Source organism: Zonotrichia albicollis, chromosome 3 (assembly GCF_047830755.1).
Source record: "Zonotrichia albicollis isolate bZonAlb1 chromosome 3, bZonAlb1.hap1, whole genome shotgun sequence".
Lineage (NCBI taxonomy): Eukaryota > Metazoa > Chordata > Aves > Passeriformes > Passerellidae > Zonotrichia > Zonotrichia albicollis.
This window is the reverse complement of record NC_133821.1, coordinates 90,811,547-90,834,298: the sequence shown is the minus strand read 5'-3', so window position 1 is coordinate 90,834,298 and position 22,752 is coordinate 90,811,547. Positions and strand designations below refer to the sequence as shown.

The window sequence follows — 22,752 nt, the reverse complement described above, 5'->3', positions numbered from 1 at the left end:
AGAATCTGTAGAACTCAAAGACTCATTGCATGATGGTACTCTCTGTCCTGTTTTCCGCTGAGAGAGAGTTAATCTCCATCTTCACAGATGGCACAGTCCTGTGTTTGGAATTTAGTATGAGAATAATGTTGATATCACACCAATCTAGTTGTTGCTAAGTAGTGCTTACTCTAATCGAACTTTCCATGTTCCCGTGCTCTGCCTGCAAGCAGGTGCATGAGAAGCCAGGAAGTGCATAACTGGGACAGCTGATGTGACCAGGCCAAGGGGACATTCTTGACCACTGAATGTTATATTCAGCACATAAACTGGGGTTGGCTGGGGGCATCAACCACTGCTCAGTGATGGGACAGGTACTGGCCAGTGGCTGGTGAGCATTGTCCCATGTATCGCTTTTTCCTCTTCAGTTTTACTCCTTTCTCTCACGCCTTCCCAATAAAATTACTATTATAATCATTATTATAATATTTTGTTTCCATTATTAAACTGTTCTTACCTCATCCTACAAGTGTTTCCTTTATTTTTTGATTCTCCTTTCCACTGGGCAGAGCAGCAGTCATCAATGTCTGTGTATACTTTGTTGCTTTGTACTGGACTGGAGTTAAACCATGACACCATCTCAGTTGCATATACTCCAATATCAAACTGTGGATGCAACCACTAGAGGCTGCATTATTATGTTGCAGATTTGCACACTATATCTGACAGAAGAGCTGCTTCAGAAAGTCAAAGTCTAGGAGTATTTGCCTTTCAGATCACAAGTTTTTCACTCCCTTCAAAATATCAAAATAAATATGCTACACTGGAAGATAAGGTAGGCAGTTTAAGAATGCTAGTGTTTACCAAGTTTGGGTAACAGTGTGATAAGTGTTGCTTTAAAGGTACCACCATCAGCTAATGCAAAAATGAAAATTTAAGATCACACATTTTTAGCAAGAATTAATATTTATACTCAACTATATTTATTTATTTATTATGTGATGTACAAATACAGACAAGAAATTTAATGCATTAGAAGCAGAACAATGTATACCTTTATATGCTGTAGTAATCATATCTAAGTATTAACAAGGAGAGGAGCAATGAAGTTAAAAGCAAAATAACAGTGGTGACTTTCATTGGAGAAAATAAGGAATGATTAGGATAGAAAAACTACTAAGAGTTAAAAAACTGAAAGAACATGCAGATAGACCCTGCAATTCATTCATCTGATTTACTACAACCAGTAAAATAAATATGGCTGACAAGCTTTATTATTTATGCTAAAGGATCTAGCAAGGATTGCAAAGGGCAGTAACATCTGGGCAGGCTTACAGTTATTTATTTGGACATTTTACAATGGCAGCAAGAGTACCTGCTTACTCATCTGAATTCCCCGAAGAGTTTTAAAACAGAGTAATAAAGAATCACTTATAGAAAGCTAATAACTATCACCAGAGGGGAGTGAAAGAGCCACAGGAGAGTTTCTGGGCCAAAATACAGACTTCTGAAGCTTTCTACAGGAATCAGCTAGAAGTCCCAAGGGCTTTGAGGCCAAAAGAAACCCCTGCCATGGATCACATCCCTGTATTCCCAATGCAAGCAACACCATGGTCGTTCAGTGACACCTTGCCAGTGTCCCTTCTGCTGCATCAGTCACAAATGCCACAGCTCCGGCTGAGTTTCACCCCTTTTTGCCTTGAGTGATCCTTGTGGCTTTATACTGAAGAACAAAGCACCTCCTCTGATAGCAACCTTTCCTTGAGTACAGAAAAAGCTTTTTAAGAATTTAGATTGAAACGTTACTTAACCTAAAATTATTTTTGCACGGACCTCTTGGGAACGACAACATTTCTCCTTAGCTCCCTCTAAACTAGACAACGAATTCGTAAAACAGATTAAACTGTTGAAACATAAATTACGAGCCGTGAGGGAAGAGACTGTCTCTGCACCTGCGAGCAGTCCCGGAGGGGACAGTGCGGAGACCTGTCCTGTGGGCTTCAACCTGTTCCCCCTACTGCCAGGCAGGCACGGCGCCTCACCTTCCCCTGCCCTTGGGTTTTTGTTGTTAAACACTATCCGAGCCACACGGCTGGATTCGTCCTGCCTGTCGCTGGGATTACCCAGCCGGCGCCTGCCACCTCCTCTCCCCTCGGGGCTGGGGGAGGACGGACTGAGGGAGGGAAAGAGGGAGGGGGCCGCCATCTTCTCAGGGCGGGCGCCGGTGGCGGGTGCGCGGCGGCAGGTCCGCTCCGGGGGCTGCCGGTCCGCTCCGGGGGCTGCCGGGCGTCCGCGGCCGCGCCCCTGCCCCGCGAGCGTGTGAGGGAGTGAGGGAGGAGGAGGAGGAAAGCGAGAGGGAAAAAGCGAACGGGAGGGCGGGGTGTGGAGGCAGCTCCCGCGGCTGGGCGTGTGCCCGGCCCCCGGTGCTGCGTGACCGCGCGGGAGGAGCAGGAGGAGGAGTGTGGGTGCGGGGAATTTCCTTGTGTGGCGGCGGAGGAACAACACCGCTCCAGACAGCGGGGCTGCGAGGAGGGCGCTGCCGCCGCCGCCGCCGGTTGCCGAGCGATGTGAGGGGGAGCCCCCCCTCTACGCCCTCCCCTCCCTGCCCCTGGAGCCGCCTGCTTTCCCCCTCCCTCCCCTAGCTCATCCCCGCCCCGCCATGCCGGACCAGATCTCCGTGTCGGAATTCGTGTCCGAGACCAATGAGGATTACAAGTCACCCACCGCCTCCAACTTCACCACCCGGATGGCCCAGTGCAGGAACACGGTGGCGGCCATCGAGGAGGTGAGCCCGGGCGGGGGGCGCGGGGCGCGCAGCCCTCTCTGGCCTGGCTGCAGAGAACAAGGCGCTACCGGCGCTGGCTCCTGCCGCTCCCTCTCCCGCCCGGCCCCGAGCAGCGCCCTCGGCTGCCGCTTCGAGGAAATGGAAACGGGGCTCGCCCGAGTGGAGAGGGGAAAGAAAAGGAGGGGGGAAGGGCCGGGGCGCCGCTCCCCCGGCCCGCGGGGCTCACGCTCCGCCCGCCCCTCAGCGCACGGCGGGGCAGGGTGGTCCGCCGCCCTCAGATGGGGGAGCCCGAGCCGTCCCTTCTCGTTCCTCCAGACGCTCGAGGAGCCCCGATCTGGGCGGTTCCGGCCGCTTTCCTCGCAAATGGGGGTGGGGGAACTTGAACTCTGCAGTCTCCTCCGTCAGCCCCTTCCTTCACATCGCCACCTGAACCGCCTTGGTCTCTCCAGCTGCCGTGTGGGGCTTCGGCTCTCCCTGTTTGTCCTTTCCCTGAGTGTGTATCTGCCTGCCTCCGGGCACAGGTGGGATTTAATCCGCTTTCCGTTTCCCGCACACAGAAATTTAAACGCGCTTCCCCCGGCCATACGGTTTAAGGTAGCTTTCCCTGGGGATCCGCTCCCTCAGGGCCGTGCCCGCTCTTGGGTGTCGGGATCCCGAGCTCCCTCTTTCCTGCCTCCTCCGGGACGGCCGGGCTGCTCGTGCCTGCCGTGAGCCGCTTTTGTCTCGCCCGTAGCCGGGTGTTTTTCTGTCTTTAAAGATACTCGGAACGTGCTGTTGGACCTGATGGTGACAGCCCACCCTCCCTCCACGGGGGATGTCTGCCAGCGCTCGGGAAAGGGAGGCTCTTTTCCCTCCTGTTTCAAATCAGAGGGAAATCTGGGACAGGTCTGAACACAGTGAGAGCACATTCCACATCCCAGTCATACATGCACAATGAAATGAGAAGCGTCTGGGTATCTTGACTCCTTTAGCAGCTTTTCTGAAGTAACTTGTAGGAAGAAGGAATCTTACTTGTGCTGCAGATTAATTTGCTCCATCTACCTGTTACATCAGTTCTTACAGTGTGTGTTTAGTTGATTTGTTTTGCAGTAAGCATATATTTTAAAAAGAGCCTCTTCAGCAAAAAGAATCTTGTCAGTTGTTGGTGTCCCTTCTTTCAAAAGAACTGCCACTAGCAATGGATTATTAACTTGTCTTAAGTGAACAAAACCCAGGTTAGGTGTTTAAACACCCTTTTCAGGATTTTCCTGTTTTGCCAGTTCCCAAAACCACTAAAGCAAGGAGCTGAATTCAAAATAATCTTGCTCCTGAGGTAATTTTCTGCCCTGCAAGCTTGCACTTAAATGCCTGTATTTAATTATTCTTTATTAACCCGATAGTCTTAAGATCAACAATTCTGTAACAAAGACAACCTCTTTCTGAATATTTATAGTAAAGAATAATTTTAATTGCAAGGTAGAAGTGCTTAATAATTGACTAATACAAGATCAAAGTTGGTATAAGAATTTGTGTCAAAAGCAGTTTTGTGAGATTTAGAGATTTTTATTGCAGTTCTTAAAAAAAATTGTTTTTTTCTCTAAGTTGAATTTAGTGGATTGGTGTTTGATTTTTAATGGAATTCAATCAGAACATTCAATCTTTCTTTGTATCTGCATATTTCTGGTATTTGATGCTGTCTGCTAGGTTAATACAAAATTATCTTTTGGAATAATGATGATAAACACTGAGCCTAGTAAAGTTTGCAAGGCAGTAGGTGAGAGATTGCAGAGACTGGCAGTAGTTGTTAATAGTATTGATCTATCTAACACTTCTGGCAAAATATCAGCAGTTCCTGCCTGTTTGTGCTGCTGTCTGAAAGCATGTGTGGAAACAACTACTGACTCTTTTTCTCTGTGATTTGTCAAGAGCAGCAAATATATTTTCATAGTTTCAAAATGGTGAAATATTTTTTCAGGCTTAGACTTTGGTTTGGAAATTCTCAGATCCTTTACCATGCCGTGCCTGGTTTTTCAGGTTAAATGTGATTCTTGGATAAAGAGTTGTCTGTAAGTTGTGTAATAGAGAAGTCAGGGCTCAGCACCTTTTCCCTGGGAGGCTGGGCAAGAAGTAGTTCATCAGCTTGTTATGAACTAAAGGTTATGAAAGAATGCAACTAAAAATGTTCAGGGAATACAAAGAACCTGTGCATTTCCAGTGGCACTGGTGGTGTGAAGCATTGATTTGCAGAGCACACTGCTCTCTTGCAGCAGGCAGTGCAGTTCTGGGAACTAGGAAGTCTGGCTGTGCATGATTGAGGGAATGAGTTACTTTAAAGCAGTTAATAGGTAAGGTGAAACTGGCTGACTGCTGACTTTGTGTATGCCCTGCTTTGAACAAGCGACTGTAAGAGCTGGTTTATTAAGTGAAGACACGTTTTTGCTTCCCAGGATATTGTATACACTTATTAAATTAACAAATGAAGTGGTTAATACTGATACTTAGAGATGTCTCTTTACTGCTACTCCCAGAAAATATGGTTGTGGAATGGAGCATTCACCTGCCTGCATGGAGGCAGCTCTGGCTCCCAAGTCTGGCGCTCCCTTGGGAGCAGGGGAGGCTGGGCAGAAGCACAGGAGGGGGAGGCTGCTGTGACTTGTTAGCCTGAGCTCAGCTGCCCACAAACACAGATGTGTTTTCACATCCCATTAGGATGTCTTTTGTACTTAACATTGCTGGCTACTAGTTTTGTAATTCTGTCTTTGTTAATTAGTAGGTATCTAATAGTGTCTTAAAAGTTCAGTTAATGAAGTTTTCCATGGTGGTGTGGAAGAACCTCACTAAGTGAGGAATTCAATAAGATGTTGGACAATTAAGAGTGTATAATTTATCTGTGTATCTTTGTGGGTGGTGGTATTGCCTTAAATCTGAGCTTGGATTGAGTGACCTCTGTCAGTTTCACAATATGGTTGATTCTTAGTTGAAAATACTTTCAGTTTTACTGTTTTCTGTGATTACATACCCTGATTACAGACCATGGATTGTGGCTTTTGAGATCACCAGAAACACCTGCATTGCAGTTTGGGAGCTGGTGCCTCTTCAAACACTTGCAGAAAGAGCATCTGATTCTTTGCTGAATCTGTTTATTTGCTCTCAGTAGTGGAAAAAGGATTAGGGAAGGCGTGCTTGTGGAACACAAAGTGATTTCAAAGGAGAAGGAATCATGTAATTTCTTCATTGTTCTCAGATTAGGATGTTGCTTAGCAAAACGTTGGGAATATTTAGCGTCTTCTGAAACAAAATTATTAGTGAGCAGTATGTCACAGGCCCTTACAGGTTACTGTTTAACCTTTAGCAGTGTGATAGTGACTAAGATTAAATAAGTTTTAATTGATAGAGTGCAGGACATGGTCACATGATTTGGGGGAGGGGTTGCTTGAAATCAGTAAACTGGTCTGAGGACTGCAGTCTTTTTAATTGTCTGTTTCTACTAAAGGTCACATGATCTAAAACTTTATGGTGACTATTCTTAAACTAAATTGTAATGAAACCTACAAAGGGGTTCTAATAACTGTGATAATTTTAAAGATTTTTGGACTTTAGTTTAAACTAGAGTAATTGAATGACTAGAATCTAATTGTGCCACTTTTTTTTCTTTTTTTTTTTTTTTTTTTTTTTAAGCATGAGTTAAGTTTTACAGTAAAGAGTGGAAGTGAAGCCCATATTTCTGTTCTGACTGTTAATTGGGATCCAGTGCTGGAGCAAGTAATTAGGGTAGGGAGCAGTTTTGCAGACTAATATGTAAGCAGAGAGAGCAGACAGTCCCCGTGCTGAGGACATTTCCATCTACGTCAGGATTGAGGTATTTAGTACAAATTAGTACCAAATTTACTCACCTACTTAACTTCACTGCATGCACAGATTTCCCTATGAAGGGAGGAGAATGGAAATGCTGAGAGGAGTTTAACAGGTTACTGGAACAATCCACATCACAGTGGCCCTTGCCACTGGAGTAAAGGTGTCCTAAAAAGTAGAGAGGACAAATGTGGGGGCAATATGAAAAGTGTACAACCAAAAGAAACAGTATAGTGGTACCAAAGGTGGTTTTAGTTCTCTGGATAGAAATAGATTTTAGTTGTTTGCAGTCTATTTAAAAACCACTCTCAAGGAATTTTTGTAAAAGCTGAGGAATTAATGTTAAAGACGTAACTTGTAATTTCAGGTCTCTACTTGCCTTTGTTTTGTAGGTCCCCTTCCATGATGATTATACCTCAATAATTCTGTTATTTTACACTTCCAAAGATTTTTTTTTCAATTACCACTCCCACAAATGTGGCATGTCATTTCTGTATCAAAAGCTTTTTTCCCTCACTGTCATTTATAATGCAATTTTCTATCAGAAATGGCAACATCTTCTTGCCACCTAAGGCAATCCACAATTTTCAGCTTGGCTTGGTGTAAGGGATCAATGTTTATTGAATTTGATTCCCTCTTGTATGGTACAATTCTGTAGCATGCTCTTCTGCATTTTGGTTCTGCAAAGCTAACAAGGGGGAGATGTAATAAAACTTGGTAGGGTGGGAGAGTGTGAGTCTGGATACATGGGTGCATCTGTATATTTGCTTTTTGCTTGCTACATTTATAGGCCTGGATTCTGTTTTCCTGTAGTTGATGATTGTGCCTTGCATTTCAAAGTTACATGAAGAGAGTGATTCTGTATAGTTTGAGAAGCAGTAGGAAGTGTCATATATTGTAGTTCATTTTGAGAAATTTGCTATGGTTTCTTGTATATTTCTTTTTAATAAAATACATCTTTATGCCCTTTAGTAGAACAGATTTGCTTTTTAGTAGAAACAGCATGCTCTTTAGTAGAACATATTTACACACTTTTCTTGCATCATTACTAAATACATTTCCACAAATACATGTTGTTTAAAATGTTTTTTGTGTTCCTTTCTGGAATCATGATTCTCTGTCATCAGCATCCAGAGGTTTCTGGAAAAGTCATTATAACACAAAAGGCATGATGATTTCAAAAGAAGTGTGGGAATTGTTTCTTTTTGAGAGGAATATAGAGAACAAAAATTGCAGAAATACAGGAGCTAAACTATATGGCTTCAGCTGGAGCTTTGTGCATATTTTCAGGTAGCCAGTTTCAACTTTAAACTTTTAACATCAACATGCAGTCAGTTAAAACAACGTCAAACCACAAAAAAGATTTTTGTGCACCGTACCTTAGTGCATTTGGTGATGAATCTGCTTCACATCACCAAATGCTCCCATTCCTCCTAGGAACATGAATGAAAAAATACAGATTTAGAAAGAAAGATATGTATCTTTCTGAAGTATTTTACTAATTGGGGGGTTTGTGTTTTGAGTTTTCCATAATGTTGGTGTCTTTTTCAGAACCATCTTATTTGAATCTAGTGTACTTCATGCTGATGCTAGAAGATGGTAATGTAGAAAGTGGCTACTTCTGCTTAGGTTTAAGCCACCTTCACTTCGTCTTCATGTTGTTCTCTGTTTACCGTAATATGCAGCAGTTTTAGGTAAAGGTGAATAAAGGTGAAGCCTTTATTCTGGAAGGCATGGGAAAGTCACAGGACAAAAGCCTAATCCCTGCTCCAGAGTTCTTACAGTCCACATGTCAAGTGGATCTGGCTGATGAATACAGATGGAGAAATGCAAGAAAACTTGGTGTACCTGACTAGTGTAGTGTGTTAGTAGCTGAACCACTGTGAAGTGCTTTCTTTTTATTCATATATGTTGGAATAGTGGTTATTAAACACTTAGTTCAGCTCCTAAATCTGTGATTGTTTTATAATTTTCACCTTCCATGTGTGTGAGTACGTGCATGCATTACATCCAGCCATTCCCTGCGTAAACTCCAGCACTGCCCCTTCTGAGCCTCACTCTAGACAGCCCAGATGATCTGTTTGCTCCAGTTTCCAGAAACAACCTTTAAAGCTCCATCAAAGTTGGGTCTGCCCTTGTTTAGGCTGGCTCTTCCCTCTCTTGTCTTGGGTATCAAGCTTCCCTATGCTTTCAAAGTGTTTGCAGTCTCCTTATCTTTCTTAATGCCTTGAAGCTCCTTTGCTACAGCAGTTATTGGTGCTTTGTCCCATCTCTGTGGAGGTCCCTGCCTTGGCCCAGCCCTGTCCAAGGTACTGCAGCAATGGCTGCACCTCAGGTGGGCTTCATGCTAAGGTGAAATGACTCTCATGGGTGGGCTGATGGCAAGAGCCTTCACTTGTTCTCAGCCCTTGGTGTCTCCAAATAAATCTTATTTTCTTTGTGAAGTTGCTGGAGAGGGAAGAAGTCATGTTATAGTCAGGCACCTGTCGTGGCAAGCCAAGATGTTGACTTTTATATAAGGAAACAAATGCTGGATAGGCTAATGTGAGAGTTGCTGCTTTAAAGGAAGGAATCAAGTGTGGAAACAAGTGAAGTGTTTATTAAATAGTAGGGGCTGAATTCATTATGTACTAAAAGCAAAACAAAAATTAAAAGCAAAGCACACACACATAGGGAAAAAAATCATTCAACTGAGAGCTGGTGAGGTTGATAGAACTGAAGAGTGCATGTACTAAAGCCCGAAAAATGTTCATTAAATATTCCAGGAAAGAGGAAAATTTTGGGAAAGTCTACAGACTTAGAACACCCCAGGAAGAATGTCACAATTTATCTGAGCCTGTCAGACACGTGAAGAAAAAGCCAGACATTCAGAGAAAGGTTCTGTTTTAAAGAATATGTGTAAAGATAAAAGACAAATTTGCAAAAGTCAAGTTTCTTTAGGAGTGACAGGAGGCAGTAAAGAAAACAAAAATACCTTTAAGCACATGGAATTGCAAGGAGAAAAAGAAGACATAATATGCAGTTAGAATGTAGTAGTATTAAAGGTAATGTAGGTATTGCCAAATCTAAACAAGTGCTATGCTGCAATTTTTGAGCTCAAAGTCTAGGAGAAGGTAGAATAGATGGTAGGAATAGAGGTGCAAGTAAGCAAGGCAATAAACAAAATTGTGAGCTTAATGCACTCAGTTTGTTGGAGCTAGTTGACTTATTTCCCAGGATCCTGAAAGAACTAAGATGGTAACTAGCAAATATTTCTGACAAATCCTCTGAAGACTAGCTTGATATCTGATGTAGCACAGAGGGTTATAAAGGCAGGGATGGAAAGAAGAGGAGAAATATTTACAATTTAAAAAAAAATCGCAATGAATGCAGAAATGCAGATCATGACTGTTACATTGAGGAGAGGTGTTCTTACTCAAAGATTGGAAGTGTTCCTGGACGAGTGGCACACAAGTACTGGTTCCCCTCCTGCTTCCAGAAATGCTTGAAAAACATTCTAAACATGCATTTACAGCAATTACCACTGCTGTTCAATGGGATGGTGCTTTCACGTTTGTAGCATAGTCAAATGTGCAAGTGGTTCCCAATAGGAGAAATTGTGTGTCTCCTTATTTACCCTTTTAGCAGTGCTGGAAGCTGCTAATGGGAAATCAGAATTACTGAGGATCTTTCTTGTAAAGCTGTACAAAGTGGTGATACTCAGGTTTCATATAGCATTAAAATCTCTCCTTTGGTCCATTTTAACTGAGACAATTTTTTTTTCTTTAACCCAGCTGGAAAATGTAGTTCTAGTTATGGGACAAGCAGAAGTTTGAAGTTTGTGCTATTAACTTTATTGCAAATTAAGGGCAGGACTTCTCTTTTTTTGGTAGCCTTTTCCCCACAGTCTCACGTTTGTTAGCACGAAGCTTAAACTGTTCTGCATGCAAAATGCTGACTGTTTGTGTAGCTGCTCTTAGTGGAGACAGAGACATCAGCTCAAAGAGTTTTAGTATTAGAGATGAGATTTTCTGTGATTAAGGTGACCACAAGTTTCTTTTGTTTTGACTAAATCTAGATTTCTTTTCTGAAGTTTACATCAATCTGGGGATTAAGTGGTCAAGGAAATTTGGCTGGGAAGCAACAAAAAAATGGTAACGCAAGAAAGGGAAGACTCACAAAGTAATGGGCACCTGAAATGTTTGAGAGGTAAAATGGACACCAGTCAAATGTGAAGAACAAGAGAAGGAAATTGGAATTAAAAACTAATTGAGAGATTGAGAGAGTTATTCAGAAGCAGAAGTACTGCCATGGCTTATGAGGAATTGAAGGATCAGGAATTGCCACTTGGGGAGAAGCATTAAGGAGGGGATAAGGAAGTGCATAAGAAGTCTGAGGAAATTCAGAGAAATTGGAATTGACGGGAACTGCAGAGGAAGAGGGAGTGTGGCAGTGTTCACACAGGAAGTAGGATGAAAACACAGGCCCTAGGAGGTGGGGGCAGGGCTTATGTGAAAAGGGTCAGTGTAGCAGGGAAGCAGGCAGGAATACAGGGAAGGGGTAGTGGTGGAGGACAGGGAATAATGGTGATCTCTTAGCTATATTCTACTGTGTAGTTTAGGAATGGAAGAAGAGTTCTGTAAGTTCCTCAGAACAATGGGATGTAATTAAGAATTATGCAGACTTTGAGATATTATAAATATCTCAATTTTATTTTGAAAGAGAAAATAATTTACCTTACAGGGGAGGATTTATTGATGGAGGAACTGAGATACAGTATTGTAACTGAATAGGCTTTTTCTTATGAGCAATGAGGCTTTGCAGGAAATTAGCTTGGGTGGTGTGATTCACTACTTTTCATCTCAAGTAGTAGGCTTTGTTTTCGACTGAGTAGGTGTTGGACAGAATTTGAAAAATGTGCTTCTTTGTGTATGTGAACTCTGCTTCACAAAAATATTTACTATGTAAGTGACATACTGTGCAGTGAAGTGTATTTCTTTGGAGTATATTCTTTAAGAGGTGGCTGTAAAAGTTAACATGAAAGAAGCAATAGTATAAATTCTAGCATCTGACATGCTAAACCAAGAAGAAATAGAGAACTGAGAGAGAAGGCTGAAACTCTGCTCCTTGTTGTCTTGGAGCAGTGTGGTGTTCAGAACCATCTGCCGTTTGTGGACCCCTCAGCTAGCCCTGATTAAAGATCAGATTATCAATGTAGTTCTAGGCTGAAATCTATAATTCTGTCTAGGCATTATACTAAGTATCTGTGTTGATACATCAAAACAGCTGAAGTGATTAGAGCTGAACAAACTACTTCCACATTGCTGAAAGCTTTCTGCTACATTTAAAAAGCACATAGGAAGGGAAAAATGGTAGTGAAGGGATGTGGATGTTCTTACAGATTATTTTCTCATATTTTATGATTTCTCTTCATTGTTAATGAAAGATTTCTTTCCTAGAATATGCAATTTCAAGGAATTTTAGGCTGTATTCTAGGGAAGTCAACTCAGAAACAAATGCATGAAGTAATCATTTTAAGCCCCTTCAATCAACCAGGATTAGTGTTTGGCTATTGCAATAGGAGTAGAAATTTCCCTAGCATTTGCAATCACAGAGCCCCTGCTCTGTAGTCACATGCAAAAAATGCAGTATGGAGTTTTGCAAAGCACATGTTTTTAATTATTTGTTTATTTTCCAGCATTGTAGGTGTATGTTACACAACAATGGAAAAAATGCCAGCAGAGTCCTCCTACACTCTGAGCTCCATGTAGACTGGATGCTGATTGTGCTGATGAGAATAGCATTGAAGAAGCAACAAAGTAGTAAATCTTTCCTAAGCTGCTTTTTGTTTGGTTTCATTCATTCTTCTGCTTAGTTTACTCTCTTCTGTTGCTTATATGGTCTGGATATAGATGATAAGCTTTTCATATCAGTATTTCCAGCCCAGTCTGTTTTAGGGATGGAGTCATGTGTGCCTCTGCCTTCCCTGTGCCCCAGGCCATATGGATGTGGCACTGGTGCAAGGACACACCGTGCTTGCTTACATATAGGTTCAGGCATTTGTCTCTTTTGCTTCAATCAGTTGATTCAGTAGCTCTTTTCTATTTCATTTCAGAACAACAGAGGTTCTGATAGGCCTGGACATGCTTCTCTGATCTAAATTACTTCAAACTGAAATGCAGAAATTCTTTTTCTTAGGTAGTGTTTTGTCTTAGGTAACAGTTGTATGAATTTACCTTCCTAATCTAAATTAATGATACAGGGAAGTACCGTCTGTTCCATTCTAGAGATACCTTCCATGACATGAACTCTCTCATTATTTTGGCAAGGTCCACTCTAGGGATAAAGCTTTTATTTTTGCATCAATGTTATGTAAATGAGTATTGTTTCTCTACTGTTTGGTGCACTAATAATTGCATCACTTAAGATTCACTTACACTTTGAGGCAGCTGTCTCTAGTGACGTGAATGTCTGAACTGTTAATTTTAGTTATGCTTAAAGCTGCTGAAATTCCAGTAGAATTTAAGATCATTGCTTTCAGGATTGTAGTAGTGTCCTGTGATCTCTGTGTTGAGCACCTGAAATGAATGGCAGTTCAGATGCATTCTTTCATTTAAGTGTATTGATACTGAGACAATGCAGAGATTTTCAAAGCTGTAGTGAATTACAGAGAAGTTGGAAATTGATTTCAGCAAATCACAGGCTGAAGTCTGAAAGCCACTATAGAACAGAAATAATTTTATAATGTTTCAGGAGAAAATAAATTATATCATTTGACACTGTTTATAATGAAAATATAGCATTAGTGTTATAGGTAGATGCTGTTAATAAATTTCTACCCCGATAATAGAGAGATGATGTCCAATGTGCTGGTTTACCTCTGATGAACCTCATCTTGACAGCTGGTTCTGTATGTCCCTAGGAATAGTTCATTTGAGGTGATTTGTCTTACTCTCCTGAAGTCCCCTCTAGACACCCCTGCTGTTCTTTGCTGTGGGAATATGGCACCCTCAGAGTTTCAGGTGTATCATAAGCTAGATAGAGTTTGTGTGCCTTCTGTTCCCTTTCAGAGTGGACACCTTGTATGTGTCTGCCAGAGATGTTTGTGACATCAATTTATTATTTATGCCTGCTAAGAAGCTCTCAGGGGCCTGGTAAGACTGAAGTTCAGTTTTGCTGTGTTGCTGTAGACTCTTCTCTTTTCTTGGCTAGTTGCTTGTCCCTAGAATTATTGGATACCTAAAGAAGAAAAAGTCAAAGGAGTGTTGGATGTGGAGGGATAGATCAGTTTATGGCATCCAGCTGATCTGTGTACACATTGCAAACGTTCTCATTTTCAGCATAAAGCACATCGTACATAGGGGCAAACGTAACTCTTTCCTTTTTCATTGTTTTATGGGGATTGTAACAGGAGTGTCTGCCTGGTTCAATTAGAGGTTTGGAATACTACAAATACCAAATTAGACCACTAATATGGGAACTTTGAGTATCTGGAAAGTGTTTTGATTTGTTAATTGCTCACATAAATAACTAAAAATTCTCTTTTCAGAAGGCTTATCACATGCAGAATAAAATGGCATTACGTTCTGCAAAGATTAATTCTTGTTGCCTCTGATGGTGTCTAAAAAGATTTAATACCAGGGAAAAGAGTTCCTGAATTAAAAGATCTGCAAAAGGGAATTCCCATCAGGCAGCTCATCATGATGCTGTTGAATGATACAGTGTGAGGATCAGCCTCTTCCAACAGCTGGACTCCAACCATGAACTGCTGACAGCAGACAGAAATGCAAAAATATGAAGCTAGAAAAAAGAATCTTGCAGGGTGAAGACCAGAGAATTTTGGCATGGGTAAAGGGTTGGTAAGTCTTAGTGGTCCATTTAAGACAATCATCATTGGAACTTTAATCCTGTTGCTTATGTTACTTTATTTTACATGGTGATATATCTTAGGATGTTGAAGCATGTAATATTAAATAAATGGAGATGGATATCAAGAATTGGCTACTGCAACTGAAAAAATAAACAACAATTAAATATTAAATAAGGGAGTTTATTTTACATCCCCTCTGTTTATAAATGAGCAACTGTAAAGGTTAAGTGCATCATCTATTACATTGCTTAGGAGATCTGTATTTAAAGTCCAGTCATATTGTCTTTGAAAGCAGATAGCTGCAGTGTTGGAGAAGGAAAGTATATTTCTCTGTGTAAAAATTGGTTAATGCAGGAGATGGATGTGTTCTGGAGAAATAGTTGGCATAAGCAGCTGCCATTCTTTCTCTAAGCATGAGATTTTATTTCACAGAAGTGCTTGATGTCTGTTTCCTAGTTGAGTATCTGTTGCATTTCTAACTTTTTGTAGTGAGGGAAGCCTGTGGAAATCAATACACAGATACAACACCTGTTAGTGTGAAACAGTCTCATTTAGTGACTTGTATTATTGATGTAACATTTTGTATCCCTGAACTTCTGATTTAGGATTTCTCTTCTGACAGAAGTAGTCTGTTAGAGAATTCTGGTTTTTAGGCATTCCTTCTTTGTATTAATAAATGCACTGTACAAAGTCATCATGTTCAGGTCTGGTTTTATACACAACATAGAGCAGTGCCAAATTCTGTCATTGTTTACCTTTGCAGCAGAATTACCTTGCACTTTCACGTATTCATTTCCCAAAGCACATTAGTGTTACTTTTTTCCACCGTGCATGTCCTTAGCTCAAGAGTTTACTACATTCTTCTGCCAAATACACCAGTGCTTGTTTAAACAGATTGCCTTGGCATTGGGCCCTCAAGAACCATGAACCCAGATGCTGGAGAAATAATGCTTTTGTGGAAAGGGGCCTTTCAGAGATTATTCTGCCATAAACTCTGTCCTTTTTTTTTGCAGGTTTGTCTCTGAACCTTCAGTCTCTTTAGCTGACAGGTCTCACAGCAAAGAGCTCATTTATACAAATTAACTGTCATAGCTGCTGCAGTTTTTCACATAGCTACTGCTCCAAGTAAAGTAATTGCCCCAAATTCAAGTGTTTTTAAATTACTGTTGTTCTAGGATCCATTCAGAAGCTACAATGCCTTGCCCCAGATTATGCCTGTGAGGGCTTTTTTCCACCCTTTTTATCAGTCCTTCTGTGAATGTGCAAGGTGATCAGTGGAAGGAAACTGGAGAGGGTTTAGAAAAGAAACTAATACATTGAAGGAGGAAAGACATAAGAGTAGGAGAATGGAAAGAGGATTCTGGAGAGGGATAACATGATTTAGGAAGTTTTTTACCACCCTCTGTAACAGAGAAGAGGATTGAAGCCATTGGTGTTGACAGTTAATTTCTAGTAGAAAAAACAACAAGCTGAGACAGAATGTCTGTGGATATCTCTGATCTTTTGAGTCAGCAAGGATTAATTACAGCAAATATCAGATTGCCTGTAAAGACAGAGGAGAAAAGCCAAACTATTGTGGTTCCTGGATACAAGTATAAAAAATTTGCTGTTGTTAATTCTTAAACAAGAGCAGTCCAGTGAGGCACGAGAACCCTGTCTTGTTCCTCTGTCTCTGCAATAACTACCTGATTGCCTCTCTTTTCCTCAACTGACCAAGTTTCTTCCTGTGCCCTTTTGTTTTTGGGAAGGATGTTGCTATATGTGTTCAGCCTCTGCAGCAGCCTCTGGCATTATTACTTACTCTGAAATACTGGAATGGATGAAGTGCAGGATTTATGACTGTTAAGTAGACTAATGTTTTAAAGTAAATTGCTAAAATTAAGAGTGAGATCTGATTTTGTTTGAAAGAACTAGTGTTAAGATAACTGTGTATAATAAATCAAAAATCAGTGTGTTGATATTTTTTTTGTATATTTGTCAGTTAGATGCTCAGAGCATGTAGGTTCCTGGCTCCAGGATAATTTTTCTAATGACACAAGATTTATTTCCCAAAATTTTGTTACTGCTTTAGCATTTGTTGTTCCAAGCATTTGTTGTTGTTGTTCCAATGGACTCTTTATTTTATGAAATGGTAATCCAGCTCTACTTTCAGCAAAACCCCATCCAAATAGCTGAAAATGTGAAATAGTTACTTTTACACTTTCCAAAAGGAAACTGCTGTGGCTAAGTAGGAAAGAATGTGTTAGAGATTTTGAACTGTTTTAAATGCAAAATAAAGTAAAGGTGATGGCTGACTCCTTCCTCTTCCTCTGTCCCTATTTCCCATGGTTTAGTTTTTTCCTTTCCCTTGCCTGGAATGAGAAAATTTGGCTTCTTGTTTCTCTTGAGAATAGCCTGTTGGGCTATGTAGGGTTTATGGCTGAGAGTATATCAGTCTTTTGTTTTTAAACTCATTACTGGAAACTGGGAGATTATCCTGGGGAAGGATGTGTACGTGCTTTTCCTTGCTTGCTGCCCCGAACATCTGCTGTTGGCTGCTCCTGCTAGAGGATATCAGGTTAAATGCAGTGCTGATCTGATCCAGTATGGCTGTTTTTCTATTCCTTCACAAATAATTAATTATTTTCTGGGTCACAAAGAAAAAGACACTGGTGTGAGGACACTTGCATAAGATAAAGAGCCAGACTTCTGCTGGAAGTTTGGCACAAAAGATGTTTAATGAACCACTAGAGCGTGGGGACTCTCCACTTATGCTGCTCCTGCCCTGGTTTTCCCCATACCCTTTGGCTCTGTAAAAGGTGCCAAAATCATCTCTGGGATGTTCAGTTTCTGAGTTTCTGTCTTCCTGCCTTTTTTGCTCCCTCAGTTAAATATGCTAATAATAGAACAGTTGTTTCTTCTCTCTCCACTGAAAAGGCAAATAAAACACTCATCTTTTATGTCAGCCATCTATATTGCACAGATCTATTTAGACAATATGGATTTGGGGATTGATACCAATCTTTTTATTTTCTAAGGTTTTTTTGGGGGGAAGCAGCACAAATAAATGTTTGAAAATTGCAAATCCTGGTGGGCTTAAATCTTTCTAGGCAATGTGAAACAGACTTAAGCAGAACTACTACTACTACTGCTACTATTATTATTAATTAGAATGAAGCATACAGAGTAGAATGTAGAATAACATTTCATGATGTTGCAGTAATCTCAGACTGATTTCTTCATGGTAAGATGGATTTGGTTCTAATTAGTTGACACATTTTACTGTTCCAAGTAAAAACTTTTGAAGCAGTGAAAATGGGAATTGGCCTTTGGCAAGTGAAACTGGACCTTGTTCCTACATGTGGAAAAAAGCTTTGCTACTTATCCCTGGTAGCTTGAGTCCTCTGTGCTGTTCCTTTGAAAATCTACATTTGATTGTGATATGCTTGTTCCTCTCCCTAGTATACTTCTGACTGAAAAGTAATTTACCTTAAAAATGTTATCATCAGATTGCCATCAGAATCACATGAAAGTAAATGAACAAAAGACATAAATACTGTATTTGGAAAAAAGGTTGCACAGACAAGGACACACAAGAAGGTCACTTCGAGTTTCTGTTTCAGTTCACGTGCATAACACCACTTCCACAATAGTGTGACTTCTCTTATGTACTGTAGAGAATTCCCACCCCCCTTAAGTCAAAGCTATATTTACTGTTTTTAACAATAGAGCAGTCTGAGTGCTCATCAGTAGAAGCTGAGCAGGGCTATGAAAACTATTTATAGGCTTCATAGTCTCAGTTGTGCTGAAACAAATGCTAAAATAAGCAATCTTACCAGTCTTACAAAAGAGGTTTTTGAGGCAAAACTAGAAGCATTGCCTGAGAGGACAAACTGATTCCACCATGTGAAATACATGGTCACTTTTCTTCTTGTTCAGGAGTTTACTGGGCATTTCTAAGTGAATAAAAAGAAATGCTAGTATATGGAACATCCAAAGCCATTTATAAATGTCCTGCTCATGAAACTACTGGGACTGCACCAAGAAGTTGAATTAGGGTGCATTTTGGTGCATGTGTGTGCATTGGTATAGTATGTGTATATTTATGAAACAAGCAGAAGTTTAGAAATGTGAACTGTAGTGAAGCTACTGAACTGATTTCTCAGTGCTAAGATGTGGACAAAGAAAAGGGCAAGGAAATATGAAGAACAATGCTAAAGACAAGGAGCTGACATTTTCCAGTTTTATCCTGAAATTGCTGCTTTGAAACACTAGATGTGAATAAACACCAATACTGTTCAATTAAACAAAGGCAAAGTCTTCCTCTCTAGTTTTTTGGTCTGCAATGAAGAGTGAAATACAGTATTAAAGATGCAAAGCTTTTCAGTATTTTGTCCATTCATTGTAGGCACACATAGGTGCTCTTAAATGTCACACACTATGAGAAGATTGCACCAGGAAAGGGAGCAGCAAGTTTAGTTATATTGCTACAGTTGGAAACTTAGTAATTGTATTTAATAAATGTATCCAGGTCCCTCTTCAAAAGGCTAGATATTTGTTTTCTTTTGTTTCCTGTTTGGAAAGCTTTTCAGACTGATTTTCTTCCCCCCCAATTTCTACTAGTGGTTTGTTAAAGTTCAGGTACAGCTTCGCACTGACACAGCTGAAAAGACAGGCAGGGGATGAAGAGAGGACCCAAGAAAGCCTGACCTGTATAGTTTCAACACATTAAGGTTTTGGGTTTTGCTTGTTATGTTATCCTTGGTACTGTCAGTGGGGTATTTTCACCCTTATCCTTTGTTTTAATTTTTATGTGGACCAGCTGTCTGAAATGGGTTGATGCTTGAGTTGTCACTGGTGTATTAGGGACATTGGCTGCCATTTCTGTTGGACTCTGTTTGTGCTGTGCCTTGTGGATTTGTTCCTCTGCTGCCTGATCCTGGTGAAAGTGGAAGTTGGTTGAGAGACATTTCAAACTAAAATGATGACTTTAGTTGAGAAAGTGGATTTGAGGGTTTTTTCCTTGCTGGGAGTTTGTGCTTTCTCACTGAGGCAGTCTTGGGCCAGAGGATTTTATGAATCCATAGATCTGTCTGGATCCCTGACCACGGTAATACAATTAATCCCATGCATGTATTCTTCTGATATTTCTCTTCCTTAAGAATTATCTCCCCCAAACTAAGGTGCAGAGATTTAAATTTTCTCAGCTGTACACACAAATCTAAGACATGGCTGAAAATTGATTATGTAAGTTTTAAGTCTCTCGCTGTCAGCCTTCTCTTTGGACTGTTGCTCATATTGCTTTAAGTTGGAGACATTCCTTTCACTTGTACTCCAAGAGGGTGACTGCTCTTTGATGCAGTCATCAGTGCAATAATTTCTCTGTATTCAGCTGATTGGAGGGTGCTTTTCTCAGGTTATTTTTAGAAATCACCAAATATACAATGAGGGAATTCACTTCATGTACTCCCATCCAAACAGATGACTAATCTACCCTTGGAGATCACACTAGATACAAACTTATTGTACTAGATGGAATTCAAATTGCTGAAGAGGAATTCAAATTGCTGAACAGATTTGGCATGGCTTTTATGGGCTTGCTCAGATTATTTTATTTTCCCCTTCCTCTGTACTTCAGAATTCCAGGTGAAAAAGCCTGTGCACTTCTCCTGCTGACATGTTTCACATGTGAACTGTGAAGATGCTGGAGGTAAAGCCTCCAGTGGATAAAGCAGTACCATGATGTGAACATTAATGTTAAAGCATTGGTGGAATTGCTTGTGTTCCACGGAATGCTGTGATGATTTTGTTCATCTATTTGTGGTCTAAATAGATTCAGTTTAAGAATACTCCCAGAATCAGGGGGCTTAATATTTCTTTGTGCATTCACTGTGTTAAAATAATTGGAACGACTCCTAAGGGTTGACTTTTCTGCATAAAACAATGGTAGGTCAGATGTGCAGCTGCTGCAATTCATTGAAATGTTTTGAATGAAAGCTGGAATTAATTTGGTGGGTTCTTTGCTCTATCATGTATCATGCCAAACAGCTCTTGGAATAATACAATTTGTAGTGTTCAGTATTGTTTTTCAGTGGGGTCTAGAGATACCCCATGTCTGGAACATATATTATCTTCATGTTTCACAACTTTTTTAAAAAATTAATTTGCGTAACTGTAGTTCTGCTTCTCCCTTCTGGAACAATTCTACATTTTTGAGTCTGCTCGTATTTCACTTCAGTAAGCAAAATGATCACCTGCTTTTACTTCTTTCTTTGAAACAAATTGATTATAAGTGTTTGAGCATTCTGGGCAAGATTTAAACTTGAATTTTATATAGTGTTGGAGAAAGCTTAGCCTAGTGTTAAACTGTGTGAAAGATATTTGAGAGATATGCAATTTATTTTGCTCAGCATAGCAGTTAGAAAGTTCATATAGTTGAGAAAGCAATTAACTGAATTATCCAGGAAAACTGAAATTAAATTCCATTTTCAATATTCTGCCTAAGGAAGTGATATAACTCATTTCTTCAGCAACATCAGAATATACAATAGGTGAAAACTGTTTTAAGCTTCTTTAATAATTTAGCATGGAAAGATGATACTGTGTAAATTGTTTCCTGCAGAGTTTAGATGATGCTGGTCCCCAGCCAAAGATGGAGGAAGTGTTTTTTCAGGCAAGGGGACAGAATAGGTTGTATGGGTGGGGGTGGAAGCAAATAGCAAGTAATTTATTAATTATGGAAATGAAGGTAACTATGTAATAGTTGTAAGTACAGCAGGTTTCCAGGGCAGGAGTTTGCCAAAGGACAATCCACTATTATGTTTTTCTCTTTTTTTAGGCTCTGGATGTTGACCGAACTGTTCTCTATAAAATGAAGAAATCTGTCAAAGCCATAAACTTATCTGGTCTGGGTAAGTACATAATTCCTATTAGCTTATATTGGTGAAATTTGAAGATTTAAAGAGTCAGATGCCGTACTGAATCAGAAAGAGTTGTAGGGGTAACTCTGGGAAGAGAAATATGTGCATTTGAAATGGCAGTCTTGAACTAGCTGTTTGATCATGACCTCAGTAAGGATGAGGTGTTGTGGGGCAGCTAAACCTCTCCTGCTGCCCTACTGGTACCAAGTGGTGAAGCTGTGCTCTCCTCTTTCCTCTGGGTGTGGGCTCCCTGCTCCTTCTGTCACGCCTGCTGCTCTGCAGATCCCTGGATGAGTTTTTAAGCTGGTATAAAGCTGCATATGCAGTGAGATCAACTTAATTGGGATTAGATGAGCACCTGAAGTGGTAGGGCCATGTGTATGTATCATCAAGAGGGGAGGGTGTGGGGGGTGGAATTACTCTTTGGCAGCAATAAGGAGCTACATTGGCTCTACTTTGTGAAACCTCAGTCTCCCTGGTGGTTTCCACTTATGTATGTTGAGAACTTCATGACCAGAGGGAGCTGATGAGCTGCAACTTTTTATTGTCATCATGTAAAAAATCAGATATTTTTCATACAATGCTGTATAAAATATAAAGAGCTATTGCTGCATGCATTTTTAAATGTATGCCATTCTCTTAGAATTGTTTATGTTTATCTTCTTTGAAAAATTAACTGAAGCTTTTGTTTTTATGGATCAGCAGCATTTTGTGAATAAGAAACAGCATTTGTTTTTGTGGATAAGAAACGGCATTTGGTTGGCTTTTGTTCTCAGTGTGCTGTTCATAGCAATTAGAGCTAACAAAACCTATATTAAAAATGTAAAATAGATAGGCCTGTCAACCTTGGAAAGCCACCAATACCTGACAGAACTTGTGGCCGTGTTGGTGCTCAGACAAGGTTAGAACAAGAACTGCTGTTGTGGTGTAATTCATCTCCAGTAATTGAAAGGAAGTTCCTTGTCCGATGTAATAAAGCTGTTATCTTTGGATTGTGGAGGGTTCAGGTGAAGATTTATCAGGAGCTGTTTCATTGATTTGGCATCCTTTCTTCTCTACTTTCTCTTGCTTGGCTGGGTTTTTTTGACTGTTGAGTTTTTTTAACATTTTATTCTAGAGTGCTAGGCTATGCCTCACAATCAGAGTACCTGTTAGAACACTGTAGCAAATCACTAGTCTTTGCATAAAATCAGTACCTTGCCCGTGTTTTAAATTTGTGTTTCCCACCCAATCTTGGCAAGAAAGGTTTAGAGCTTTTGTCTTCCACCGGCAGAAACATCACTAACCAAGCCACTTGTCAGCCCTTGGGGTTTCTTTTAACAGAACAAACCCCATGGTCCTACACTCAGAAAAGTGACTGGATTTTTACTATAGGTTCCCTAAATAGTTAATAATGTTATAAGAAAATA

The 22,752-nt window shown here is 40.4% G+C and overlaps 1 protein-coding gene across 5 annotated transcripts in view; it reads left to right on the top strand.

Moving 5' to 3' along the window:
* The first annotated feature begins 2,231 nt into the window (after window positions 1–2,231).
* Window positions 2,232–22,752, top strand: part of ASAP2 (ArfGAP with SH3 domain, ankyrin repeat and PH domain 2) — an 84,234-nt gene continuing 63,713 nt past the window's right edge. The window contains exons 1-2 of one of the 5 annotated variants that reach the window (XM_074538116.1): window positions 2,232–2,764; window positions 21,262–21,334. In XM_074538116.1, the coding sequence (XP_074394217.1) occupies window positions 2,639–2,764; window positions 21,262–21,334 (199 nt within the window). In that variant the 5' untranslated portion in view covers window positions 2,232–2,638. The remainder of the gene's footprint in view (window positions 2,765–21,261; window positions 21,335–22,752) is intronic. The other 4 variants (XM_074538115.1, XM_074538117.1, XM_074538114.1 and 1 more) reach the window with 4 other exon arrangements.